Source organism: Heterodontus francisci, chromosome 9, assembly GCF_036365525.1.
Source record: "Heterodontus francisci isolate sHetFra1 chromosome 9, sHetFra1.hap1, whole genome shotgun sequence".
Lineage (NCBI taxonomy): Eukaryota > Metazoa > Chordata > Chondrichthyes > Heterodontiformes > Heterodontidae > Heterodontus > Heterodontus francisci.
Window position 1 is genome coordinate 107,857,641 of NC_090379.1, and position 14,185 is coordinate 107,871,825.

Here is a 14,185-nt window from a genome sequence, read left to right on the forward strand (position 1 = left end):
TCTCTGGTTTAGTTACTCTATTTATTAGTTAGTTAATTAGGGTTTTAATCAATTTTTACCAATGTTTTATTTTCAAATTCAGTACAAATTCCCTACCAGCCAATCAGGTCACAGCTTTCCTGTGATGTCACTTTTCAGTTTTTGCTTTACCAGAGGTAAGTTTTTTATCCTTACCGGTCTGGAACTCCGCCCTCCGAGTCTTCTCTGTGAATGTAGCTCAAGAGTGTGCAGAAAAGATTCACGAGAATGGTTCCAGGGTTGAGGAACTACATTTACGAAGATAGATTGGAGATGTTGGGGCTATTTTCCTTGAAGAGACGGTTAAGAGGAGGTTTGATAGAGGTATTCAAAATCATGAGTCGTCTGAACAGAGTGGATAGGGAGAAACTGTTCCACTTGTAAATGGATCAAGAACGAGAGTGTGCAAATTTAAGATAATTGGCAAAAGAAGCAATGGTGACATGAGGGAAAATGTTTTCATGCAGCGAGAGGTTAGGACCTGAAATTGCCAGAGAGTGTGGTGGAGGCAGTTCATTCAAGGCATTCAAAAGGGAATTAGATAGTTACCTGAAAAGGAAGAATGTACAGGGTTATGGGATGAAGGCGGGAGAATGGCACTTAGTGAATTGTGCACTCGGAGAGCCAGTGCAGGCACGATGGCCCAAATGGCGGCCTCCTGTGCTGTAACAATTCTGTGATTCTGTCAAGGACAATAGTGAACCAGATGGGTTTTTATGACAATCAATGATAGTTTCATGGCACCATTGTGGAGACGAGCTTTCAATTCTAGATTGTTGTTATTAATTTAATTTATTAATTAATTGAATTTAAATTCCACTAGCTGCCTTGGTGAGATATGAACTCGTGTTCCCAGGGGATTAGCCTGGGCCTCTGGATTACTAGTTCAGTGATATTACCACTACACCACCATCTCCCAGTTGATGCCAGTGTTGTAGCTGTACAGGAACAGCTTGGCTAGGGGCATGGCTACTTCTGGAACTCAAGTCTGTCGACAAATCATGTATCCCTCATTTCCTCTTTCTTAGATGCTGAAGTTGAGATGATGCGTGAGATGCTTGCAAGGAAGGTTTTTCTTTTGCTACTTCACAGCACCATTCCATAGGTCAGCACTGCAGCATGTTCACAAGAGAATGCAGACAGTTTTTTTGGCCAAACTGACTCCTCTTATCCCTGCACGTGTACATGAAACATGCTGCATTGTGGGCATAGTTGTATTTGCAGAAGAAGGCACAATGTGGCCTCTGCCTTTCTGCTCACCTTGAGAAGGCAGGTTACTACAGTTATTCCCAAGTAAACTTGCCAGAGATCACAAATATGGTTGGTGACATCTTGGCTCCAGCCAAATGGGTGGTGCTAGCTATTGATCACCTTGGCCTGCCTTCTTTCATGTAACATGACTTGTTGTGATTGGGGTGCTTCCAGAGAGCCTTCCAGCATAAGGGTTATTCCAATATTCACATCTCATTGTGTGGGAGTCTGTTGGCACAGTCTCCTATGGGAAAGGAAGCCTCCACCAACATTAACATCTGCCAAAGTAAGGTATGTTATCTGTCTCTGCAGACAGATTGTGGATACCAACAGGAATGCATAGAGAACCTTTCAGGTAGTCTGACTTGACTGGTATTGCTCTTCAGCTCCTCCCCTTTCTGCAAACATGTCCGATCAGTGGATTTTTAATGGAAAACCATCTGGTGCCAATAAAGGAAGCTGAAGGCAAAAAATAAAGCCACTGGTCGAAAGACTCATGAAAACCTATATGTTAGTTGGAAAGAAAGTACCAAGAGTCCATTAAAAGGCCCAAAAAATGTTTTAATTTAAAATCTGAGAATTTTGAAGGACTTCCTGCCTCTTCACCAGTCAGAAAATGGAACGACACCTTCCATTCTGCAGCTGAAGGTGTTCCCGATTTAGGTGTGTGCTTCAGCCTCCCGTGCCAGGCCTGAACCGAAGATGGAATGAGGTTTAAAACCAGTGGAATCTGGTGGAATAAATGTTACTGGATTTCCTAGCCATTCGTACCCTAAATAGAGAGCCAGCATAAATATGTCCCTGCATTTTACGCATGTCTGCTATTTTTCTGACTTCATGTTGACCTAGAATCAAAACAATCTACTGCTGACTATAAACATACATTGAGTCTCCCACCCAAGCTATTCAGCAGCCGTCCAACTCAGTTTATCTAGTAATTTTGCTAATTTTCATTCTAAAATGTACTTTTCATTCGTTGAATTTTTATTTATACCACAATTTTTTTTCTTCCTCAGTCAACTTGCCAAAGTTCTTGCTGAAAAAGAGCTACAGGAAAAGGCTGCCAACTTGCGGTATCGTAACGAAGAATTCCAGGAGTGAGTAGTGAAACATTCACTTCAGAAGCTGATTTTTCATGCAGCATTCTTGAAATGTATTGTGTGGGTCTTTGGATGGAGAGTTACAATCTCTGTTGTGCTGCCAGAGGGAGATGCAGAGTGGCAGTTTTCTCCCTGTATAAAACCTCAAGGGGCACTCTCCTCTGGCTTTCAGGCAGACACCTAGAGTAGCTCTCCTTCCTGCCATCTTGGTACAGTAGGGGAGAAAAACCTGCATTAAATTTTAAATAAGATATGGGGTCTTTGATTCAATGCCTGGGTTCTGTAATACTGTGCTTAAAGGTAATGTATAGCTCTCGATAAGTACTGCTATTAAATGTGTAATCCCCACCACTTAAAATGTCCATGTATAAAATGGGTAGTCACTTATATCGTTCAGAAAGCGATAACCATTATCTGTTTGCATTAACATCAATTTCAAAGCTGACGGTTATAATGTCTTTAGTGCTCCGTTTATTTTGTGCAGAAACATCTGGGCTTATTCACCAATTTGCACCTCAGTTAAGAATACTCTTTCATTAAATCTGCATCCATCTCCAGCTTGGCATGTTTTGGAGTATTTACACTGATTATTTTGCCCAGTTCTCTCACTTGTAGGTTTTACACTACCAGTCATTGTCACTGTACAATTTCTATTCTACCAGCCTTCATTAGCTTCGTTATGATGTGGGATGAATTGTATTGAACAATTGGAGACTCCCTGATGTAGTATAATGGCCAGTATAACACCCGAAAAAGTTTATTTTCTTTCTCTCCCTTTCCTCCCTCCCTGTAACAAGCCATCTGCATCACCTTGATTTCCAGCCCTCCTGTGAGAGCGATCAATTGTTGGTGAAAAGCCTTCATGTCTGTGATGGTGACTGGATATGTTCAGATAAAAAATGTAGAAATGTCAACTTTGCAGGAAGAATAATCTAACAGATGTGGAAAGAACATGTGAAGCAAAGCCAACCTCTGCTACAGTTTGTTCTTGCAGATTTTAATGCAGGAATAACCCTCAATTCACCAATTCAGGACAGGTGAATTATACACCTTTCTCAGTGGGCACCAAATTTATGGTCAAACAGCCAGTCTGGTTGCTATTTCATTGCTTTCTTTTGTTTGTATAATTTGGATTCCTGTTGAATTGATATTTATTTCAACCTGCATTCGATCGATTTATTTTAAAAGATATAGGGATGGCACAGTGGTTAGCAGCACAGCCTCACAGCTCCAGCGACCCGGGTTTGGTTCTGGGTACTACCTGTGCGGAGTTTGCAAGTTCTCCCTGTGACCGCGTGGGTTTCCGCCGGGTGCTCCAGTTTCCTCCCACAGCCAAAGACTTGCAGGTTGATAGGTAAATTGGCCATTGTAAATTGCCCCTAGTGTAGGTAGGTGGTAGGAGAATGGTGGGGATGTGGTAGGGAATATGGGATTGATGTAGGATTAGTATAAATGGGTGGTTGTTGGTCGGCACAGACTCGGTGGGCCGAAGGGTCTGTTTTGGTGCTGTATCTCTCTATGACTCTATGATATTCATGTGGGGAACGTGTATATTTCTGGTACTTTTCTTTGAAAGATTTGAATGGGTGGGGCAGATGCTGATGTCAATTTAACACTAACTATCCATTTTAAAAAGTAAAATATTTCTGCAGATTTCCAAAAAATAGTGCAAGGTTAATTCTGCAACAAATATCAGATATAATAAGGAAGCCTTTCACCAGAACGTCTGTAATGAAAGTAAATGCTGTATTAATGACAGCAATATAATTATCTCCAAAATTCAGAAATGATGTGCAGAGTTTAAAGATAATAGATGCCTTGGTTGGAATTTCTGGCCGAGCCACGTGGGATTTATCGCTCCCCAGGCCCTTAATTGGACATGGGTGGGACTTACACCTCCTTGAGGCAGGAAGTCCCACCTAATGGAGCTGCTGGCAAATTAGCGGGCCAGCAGCTCTTAGTCCCAGCAGCACCACCGGAACCAACGTATGTTTTTGGGGCCTTGCTGGGGACAATTGGCTGGGCCCCGGAGAGGCAAAGTGGGGGGGTTGGTTATGGGGGAAATGTTGTGCGATGTTGGGGCTCCAGGGACTGCCCTCCATGTGGCACAGGGTGCCTGATCAGGAGGGGCCCCCCTCCCAGCCCGCAAGAAGGCATTCTTGAGTCCTTTGCCTGTCACGGGTAAAATACCACTTGTGGCAGGAGGGATGAGGTCCTTAAGTGGCAGATAATTGGGCACTTAAGGGCCTTGATTGGCCAGGGGTGGGTGGGCCATTTCTCGCTACCCCTTGTAAAATTGCAGCAGGGGAGGGAGGTTGGGAATGCCACCACCACCACCCCCCCCCCCCCACCCAACCTGCTGCCTCCCACTGAATTTTACACCTACCTCGTGCACCCCAGTCTGCTTGTGTGGGGGGGCGTAAAATTCCAGCCTTTAGTCCCTGTGTGCCCCTCCTTTCAATAGTAATGCCCCTCTTCTGTTTTGTACCAAAAGGCTTTCTCTTTATTCATGAATACAATGCAGGAATAGTCACCAACATCAGCTAGCAATGATTCTGTGTAAAGAGGGAGCGGGACCCTCATACTAAATGAATGGCTATGCTTTGGTCCTATTTGCTGTTCAGTTGGCTGGAGTTTCCAATAACTGGGTTAATTTCACTTCACTTACCAAACCTGGGATACACATTGCAGTTTTACAAATGAGGTTACGCTTCATACTGTACAAAAACATCTCTGATCCACTTCCCTTAAAGCAACCACATTGTCTGAGGAATGTATATACCTATCAATCTCAGTGCGTCAGATGTTTCAGTGTGGTTTCAATACAGTGCAGATATGTTTTCAGAAAACAAAAGCAGGGAGCTGTGAGTAGTTTGTTACAGAAAGAGAGGAAAATAAATTTTTTGAAGACATTATACTGGCAATTGCATGAACCTACCCACAATAATTGACAGAGACTGTATCTCCCATTCTGTTTTTGGTTGTAGTTATTTGGCAGAAAGGCCCATTTTATTGTGGTCGATCTTAGAAACCACTAAAGGAAGATCCCTGCTCCTGTTGGTGGAATTACTGAAGGAAATCCCTCTTTCTCTGTAGTGTGTCCAGTCAAGAGCAATTGCCTGAAATAGTTGCGAACAAGACTATGGGGCAGGATATAAATGAAGAAAAATATTTGCTAGTTTTCTGCTGTTCATTTATTGTAATTGTTGAGAGTTCTCCTAGCAAGAATTATTCATAATGGTACTTACCTGCAGAATTGCACTCTTTCAAGATGGTATGTTTGAATTTTATTATTCATTGTAATGATATGACTTGAAACTGTTAATTTCCTTAACACAGGAGCTCTTATCTTTCAGACCTGTTGAAACCTGTGTGGAAACAATTTTTTTGACCATTGATTCAGTAAAATTATTCCAAGCTAGTGAATTATTTTTGTCACTGAGCTATCTTGTATTACATTGGAAAGGACGAGTGGGAGGTGGCAGTGGGGTGCTTCCTTTAGAGTATAGTCCTGGGTGGCAAGATCCAGTGGCTATGAATAAATGGTCTATGCTGTGTGGTGCGGAGCCATACAGTCTGAATGGTTCCCTCTTAATTCTTTGTAAGATGCACATGTTTGCAGCTGCACAGTAATCTTGAATGTACTGAGCAGGCCATGGACAATGACAAAAATCTAGAGGGAATGTTACATCCGAGCTAGGAAGGTCCCAGGTTCAATTCTCAATCTGTGCTCAGATCTCAAACAGAATACCAGTGAGGCACTATAATTATTCTTGGTGCTTTGGATAAGGAGGGGAAAATCGGCCAATATTCCCGACCACTGATCAAGACTATGGGTTTTGAGCAAAAACAGGATCAGGCCAAGTTCCCTGCGATGTCACACTTTATCAAAGAACCTGCTGAAACTCTGCCCAGCATTGGATGTAAATAAGCAATGAAATGTTGGAAGGTCAGTGGTACCAATGGAACTATACTTTGCAAAAGACCAGGTCTACAGAGCAGAAAAGTGAAGAGCAAAGCAGGTCGTTGATCTGAGGCACAGGGACCTATATTTATGGTAGTTACCAGCAGAAAGAATCTACCGTAGTACAAAATTCTACCATCTGCCTTTTTTGGAGGTTAATTTAGTTGGAGGGGTGTGTTTGGGGGCTAGGGAGTTGTTGGTCCAAGAACTGAATTTTGAAATTATTCTTGGCATAATATTCCAATAAATATAAGGGACAAATTAACTTGGGAAGGAAGAAAATCTTAAAAATATTGTTATGGATAGGTATAGTGGTATGGGTGACTTCCATTTTTCACCTCTCCACTGACCGCAGATAGTGTTTTAAAAATAGCGTTTTCGTCCCCGAGTGTTTTAACAGTCAAATAAGAGACAAACGATAGGTTTTCTTGTAGGTTTAAAAAAAAAAATTATTTTTATATAATAGAAAAATATTTGTGACTTCACCTACTAATTCATTGACACACAAGAAAAGATAGAGAGCAGAGTGGTGGCTTGCAATTCGAGTCCAATTGTTGTAAAAGAGTTCATTGCTTTAAAAAACCTTTTAGAAGCTTTTCAGGAGGAAATCTTTCAACACTGCAGGCCTGAATGTTCATTGTCTTGAAAAGGATGAAATGTTACAGGCTCCTTGTGGTTAAGCCTCAATCTGAAGTCGATGGTGGAAATCTTGGTTCACTTTCGCAGATGGGGAGTTCCAAAGTCATCTTGCAAATTCTCCGCTGCAGTAGTTAAAAATGTTATCAGCAGGGCTCTTGCTTAGCTGGAACTGTCTCACGACAGGTTTGGGTGTTGGTCAACCTAGGGCTCTCTTCCCTGGGGTGATTTCATACAATGTTCCAGGATATGGGAACCATTGTTACATGATGGCATCTGCATGTGGTCCATTTTAATAAACAGATGTTATTTCACACCTGTTATTTTGGCCTTGGCTTTGGAGTTAGCCTGTCTGCAAAATCTTTGTTTGCTCCATTCCTGCAGATAGGAGTTGTTAGGATGGAATGAGTTGTGTTACATTTCAATGTGTTTTCCCCAAGGCTAATTCAGACATGGATAATGAGCTTCGTCTTCAACAGACAAACATGTTTATTGATAGTACAGGGAGGGGGGTCACTTGACCTCTGCTCCATTTTGTCGGTGGGGCAAATATGTCCATTTTTGTATTTCAGTTCAACAGTTGACTTTTATTTCACAATTCCTCCAGTTCATTTCATATTTCATCACTGTTCCCTCTGTGAGCGTGACCATATATGTATTACAATAATGTTGATGGGAAAGATAAACTTCATAGTCTTGCAATAAACCAAGTTTTCGGGTAAACATTTCATCATATTTTGTAATTTTTTTTGAATTTTTTTCAACCAGTAATAGAAAAATATGATTTTCCTTGAGAAGTTGACCAACACCTAAACCTGTCGTGAGACAGTTCCAGCTAAGCAAGAGCCCTGCTGAGAACATTTTTAACTACTGCAGCGGAGAATTTGCAAGATGACTTTGGAACTCCCCATCTGCGAAAGTGAACTAGGATTTCCACCATCGACTTCAGATTGAGGCTTAACCACAAGGAGCCTGTAACATTTCATCCTTTTCAAGACAATTTTCCCTGGGGCGGCACAGTGGTGCAGTGGTTAGCACTGCAGCCTCATAGCTCCAGGGACCTGGGTTCAATTCTGGGTACTGCCTGTCTGGAGTTTGCAAGTTCTCCCTGTGACCGCGTGGGTTTTCGCCGGGTGCTCCGGTTTCCTCCCACAGCCAAAGACTTGCAGGTGATAGGTAAATTGGCCATTGTAAATTGCCCCTAGTGTAGGTAGGTGGTAGGGAATATGGGATTACTGTAGGGTTAGTATAAATGGGTGGTTGTTGGTCGGCACAGACTCGGTGGGCCGAAGGGCCTGTTTCAGTGCTGTATCTATAAAATAAATTTTAAAAATAAATAAAGTCTGCAGCCGGCTTTATTTATTTCAAATTTATCTTAAACTATCTGCTGTCTTGTACACCTAAATGTCTGTTCTATTGTTGCTCCAATACTACTGCTCAAAACAGGTTTTATTTCAACTTTGAATGTTTAATATTTGCTCGATGAGCCATATGGTCTACTTCTGCTATTTCTTGTGTCTTTATTTTATTTTATTTTAATTTATTTTCTCTTCTCAGGCTGTTGGAGTGGACATTATTCCTCTGCCAGGATGAAGGGACTGTTTACACATTCCTGTATGGGTCTCTGGAGCTTACCTTGAAGTTTGGAGAGTTTGAGTGTAAGAGTGTTGTTTAACTGCATGGAAGTATAAAAATATCAATGCCATAGTCTTTTAACGGTGCCATAGTAATTACTAAGATACAATTTTATCTGAAGCCATTATGATTTAATCTGTCAGGTATGCTCCTGTGTGACTGAGTTCATCATGTTGTTTTGTACCACCAGTTGCAGACATATAACCACCAGTCCCTCACCCTTATTTTATACAGGACACAATTCAAGTTTGGAAAGTCAAGTTCTATAATTGTACTGCAGGGGTGCTTCTCTGTTACAAAGGTAACAGGAAAAAGTAGGCCATTCAGCCTAACTTGGCTATGCTGGCATTGATGCTGTACATGAGCCTCCGCCCACCTCTCTTCTTCTAACCCTATCACATATCCTATTTCTTTCTTCATCCTGTGCTTATCTAGCTTCCCCTTAAATGGATTATTCAAGTGAACTTATTTACTTATTTAGAGATACAGTACTGAAACAGGCCCTTCGGCCCACCGAGTCTGTGCCGACCATCGAACACCCATTTATACTAATCCTACATTAATCCCATTCCCCTCTCACATCCCCACCTTCCCTCAATTTCCCTACCACCTACCTATACTAGGGGCAATTTATAATGGCCAATTTACCTATCAACCTGCAAGTCTTTGGCTGTGGGAGGAAACCGGAGAACCCGGCAAAAACCCATGCGGTCACAGGGAGAACTTGCAAACTCCGCACAGGCAGTACCCAGAATCGAACCCGGGGTGCTGGAGCTGTGAGACTGCAGTGCTAACCACTGCGCCACTGTGCTGCCCTTGTATTGATAACTCACATACCAAGCACTGCTTCGCTGAGAGCCTATTGTCAACACTTGGCTCATGATCCTAAGTGCATAAAGGAGCATACTTGTGCCTTGGGTTTGTTCTGTTGTCAGCTTAGCTCCGTTGGTAGCAATCGCCCCTATGGGACACAAGGTTGTGTGTTTGAGCTTCATGCAGATATCCAGTACAATAAAAAGAAAAGCAGACTTTCATTTATATAATGCCTTTCATAACTACAGGATGTCCCAAAGCACTTGACAATCAATGAAGTACTTTTGAAATATAGTCACACTGTTAGTGTAGGAAACATGGCTACCAATTTGTGCACAGCAAGCTCCCAAAAACAGCAATGTGATCTTTTTTCAGCGTTGATTGAGGGATAAATATTGGCCAGGGATAACTCAACTCCTCCTCTTCAAAATAGTACTATGGGATCTTTTTACACCTGAGAGAGCAGATGAAAGGTGGCACCTCCAACAGCACTGCACTGGAGTGTTAATCTTGATTTTTGTGCTCAAGTCTTGCAGCGAGACTTGAACCCACAATCTTCTGACTCAGAGGTGAGAGTGCTACTAACTGAGTCACAGCTGACACTGTCAGTAAGGGACTACTGCATTGTCCTATCATTTGGATGAAATGTTAATCAGAGCTCCTGTCTGCTTGTTGTTAAATCTCTCATCGGAAATGGTAGGATTGGTATTGTTGATTATCAAATAAGCGAAAGAGTCATCTTCATCTGAATTTATCTAATTTCGTTTACAACACTGGCATCTACCTGACAAAGTGGAAAATTGCCCAGGTATGTCTTGTTGGCAAAATGCAGGTCAAATGCAATCCAGAAGTGGGAATGTTCACTGATGATTGCCGTGTTCAGTTCCATTTACAGCTCCTCAGATAATGAAGCAATCCATGCCTACATGCAGCAAGTCCTGGACAATGTTCAGACTTGGACTGAAAAGTGGCAAGAAATATTTGTCGGTGCAAGTGCCAGGCAATGACCACCTCCAGCAAGATAGTCTAACCACCTTTCCTTATCATTCAACAGTATTACCATTATCAAATTCTCCACCATCAAATCTTGGGGATAAACAATTGACTAGAAATTTAACATTAATGCTGTGGCTACAAGAACAGGTCAGAGGCTGAGAATTCTGTCTCCTGATTCCCCATCTTGTAGATGGTACACACTGCTGCCACTGTGCGCAGGTGGTGGATGGAATGAATGTTTAAGGGTGCCGATCAAACTGGCTGCATGGTCTTAAGCTTCTTGAGTGTTGTTGGAGCTGCACTCATCCAGGCAAGTGAAGAGTATTCCACCACACTTCTGACATGTGCCTTGTGGGTGGTGGACAGGCTTTGGGAATCAGGAGGTGAGTTACTTGCTGCAGAATTCCCAGCCTCTGACTTGCTCTTACAGCCACAGTATTTATATGACTGGTCCGTTTCAGCTTCAGGTCAATGGTGGCCCTCAGGATGTTGATGGTAGGGAATTCAGTGATGGTACTACCATTGAACGTAAAGGGGAAATGGTTAGATTTTCTCTTGTTGGAGATGGCCATAGCCTGGCGCATGTGTGGTGCAAATGTTACTTGCCACTTATCAGCCCAAGCCTGAATGTTGTCCAGGTCTTGCTGCATGCGGGCACGGACTGCTTCAGTATCTGAGGAGCTGCGAATGGTACTGAACACTGTGCAATCATCAGCAAATATCTCCAATCTGACCTTATGTTGGAGGGAAGGGCATTGATGAAACAGCTGAAAATGGTTGGGCCTGGGGCGCTATGCTGAGGAACTCTGGCAACATTGTCCTGGGTCTGAGATGATTAGCCTTCAGACCTTCCTTCTTACACCTCAGTCTCTGAAATAATGCCAAGGCATGACGATAGCTGTCATGTCAATGGTGTAGTTGCACTTCCAGTGGAGCATTTCAATTGGAAAGACTCAATGCAAGCCCATGGTTTTGATAATTTTCACTGGGTCATTTAATGAAGTCAACGACTGTAAGTAGTTTTTGTTTTTAGAACCTGTTTGACCCAAACTAATTTACTGACTTCTGTTTTAAACACAGGTGCTGATATTTCTCCTAGTGAGAAGTGCAGGAGAATCCTTGACATTAATCTTGTGTCTGCCTTGGATGGTGAGTTAAAATGTCACATAGTTGGACCTTTAAATGAGCATCCCAAAGATTTTTCTGCTTTAAATACTTTCTATAAAATATAATTTTAAAAATAAATTTAAATTTGTGCTTGGGCACCCAGTCCCCACTTAAAGAAATGCCAAGTTGTATTGTTATACAAAAAAAAATTAGCTTGTTATGGATGACTAGTTTATCCTGCCAACTTGTGGCTTGAGACAGGGACTGATGGTTACTGAAAGCACAGGAAGGTGAGTGGTTAGACTGAGAAGTGATGTAATGCATTGGAATGCTGCCATCAGTAGAAAGTTCTGCTTAAATTGAATGTATGATGATCATTGCCTGGCACTAGTGTGGTGCGAATGTTACTTGCCACTTAGCAGCTCAAGCCTGAATATTGTCCAGGTTTTCCTGCATGCGGACACAGAGTGTTTCAGTATCTGAGGAGTTGTGAACTAAACTGAACGCTGTGCAATCATCAGTGAACATCCCCACTTTTTCACGCAGAGTGTGATTAAGGTCTGGAATGCACTACCTGAGAATGTGGTGGAGGTAGGTTCAATTGAAGCATTCAAAAGGGAATTAGACAGTTATATGAAAAGGAAGAATGTGTAGGGTTATGGGGAGAATGCAGGGGAATGGAACTGAGGGAATTGCTCTTTCGGAGAGCCAGTGCAGACACGATGGGCCGAATGGCCTCCTTCTGCACTAATGATTCTGTGATTTATTATCGGAATCTTAATAAAGCTGGTTTTAAAACCAACAGTTGAAGCTATTTGGAACTATTGTATGTACTTTTTGATGGGCAGATTTTGCAGTTAAGGAAAGAGGAGGTTGAGGGGTTACATGATAAAAGTCCTAAAGATAATGAAAGGGTTTGGTAGGATAGATGTAAAGAAAATGTTTCCACTGCTGGGCAAAGACGCAAACTAGGGACCATAAATGTAAGATGGTCACTAATAGGGAATTCAGAAGAAACTTCTTCTACTCAGCGAGTGGTGAGAATGTGCAACTCATTACAATAATGTATAGTTGAGATGAACAGTATTAGAGGTTATGCTAATTGGGTTAGACAAAAAGGGGTGGGAGGAGGTTTGTGTGATGTATAAACGTCACATAGACCTGTTGGCCAGATGTCCTGTGCTGTACATTCTGTATAATTAAAGCATTGAAAGAAGATAGATATTACTGCTCAAAGAGCACAGAAAGAGCTCATGGATGGCAACCTGCCATCTCCACAAATTCATGTAAAACTAGCTGCTCAAGCAATCTTTAACTTATTACAAAGCAGAATTCAGATGTTTAATGGCAACCCAGTTTTACTTCTAGCCTGGAAATTCCAGGGGAAAAACGATCAACGAATAAGTTCATTCATCTCATAAATTTTATTTAGTTCTTAGTGCCGTTAATCTCGGTTTTGAAGCTAAACACACTATTTCCAGTCAGATCTGCATGAAAAGCGTTCCTCTATATAGCACACTTGATTGTTGTTCAAAAACACATATTTTCCGTTTTTTGATTTTACTTTTCAGAGGATGAAGCACCATTACACTCAAAGCTTGTTCATGAGCTGATTATGACATACTGGAAGAGTCAAGGCAGTTGGCATAACGTATACACAAATGAATCACAACTCCCCATGGTATGGATACAAAATCTGACTGGAGTTTACTACATCATCATCCCTTTAGTCATGTAATCACCCCTGTCCTCCACCCTATCAAATATTCCTGTTTGTTCTTTGCTCTTCTGCCTCCACCTCTTTTCCCTGGCTTTCTACTTATTTACAAACTGCTAAATCTCTAACAAAAAAATCATTGATCTGGAACATTAGCTGTGTTTTTCTCTCCACAGATGCTGCCTGACCCGCTAGCATTTTCTATTTTTATTTCAGATTTGCGGCATCTGTGGTATTTTGCTGTTGTTCTGTAGTTTATTAGCGGCTGTTTGACACTACCATTGTTATAGCTTCCTTTTTTGAGGGGCAGGAAGCAAGAAGGTAGAATTCTGTGACAAAGCATGAAGTGGAGCAATCTGTTAATTGTAATTACAAAGGCACATTAGTTAAAATTTCAGTCTGATCTGATTTTCAGACCTAACTTACCCTCATTGGATGAGTTTTACCGGTTCTTGGGCAAGCTTCTTGACAGACTACTCACTCTGTCGTTTTGTGATTCTTCACAGGAGAAGGAAAACTGTTCTAATTGGCATGTCAGTGTGGAAGTATACCTGGTGTCACCTGACCAGAGCAACATGTTGGCAACTATGGTGAAGTCTCTGACTGAACTGTCCCACCTCTTCAGATGGGACAGGGGGGGTGGGCAGAGTGAACAGCTGCAGGGAAGGGTTTACTGTAGTGTCTATGTATTTTGATGAATTGACAAATTTTGAAGCTCTTTTAATGCAGTGGGTATTTAGAACATGGAGTACTCCAATAGAAACAATGGTAGAAACTGAATCTATCATAGCTTATCTATAAAGGAAATGAATAAATAATTAATGTTCTTTTAAGGGCTTGGTGAAAGAACACGGACTAGGACTAAGTCGGCACAGGCATGATGGACCAAATGGTCTCCAGTGCTATCATATTCTGTGATACTGAAATATCCCAAACACTAGATGTTAA

General features: G+C 41.8%; 1 protein-coding gene across 1 annotated transcript in view; it reads left to right on the top strand.

Moving 5' to 3' along the window:
• Positions 1 to 14,185, top strand: part of knl1 (kinetochore scaffold 1) — a 160,489-nt gene that overhangs the window by 132,422 nt on the left and 13,882 nt on the right. Inside the window, exons 19-22 of the mRNA XM_068039647.1 lie at positions 2,286 to 2,366; positions 8,527 to 8,627; positions 11,494 to 11,562; positions 13,092 to 13,201. Coding sequence (XP_067895748.1) covers positions 2,286 to 2,366; positions 8,527 to 8,627; positions 11,494 to 11,562; positions 13,092 to 13,201 — 361 coding nt within the window. The remainder of the gene's footprint in view (positions 1 to 2,285; positions 2,367 to 8,526; positions 8,628 to 11,493; positions 11,563 to 13,091; positions 13,202 to 14,185) is intronic.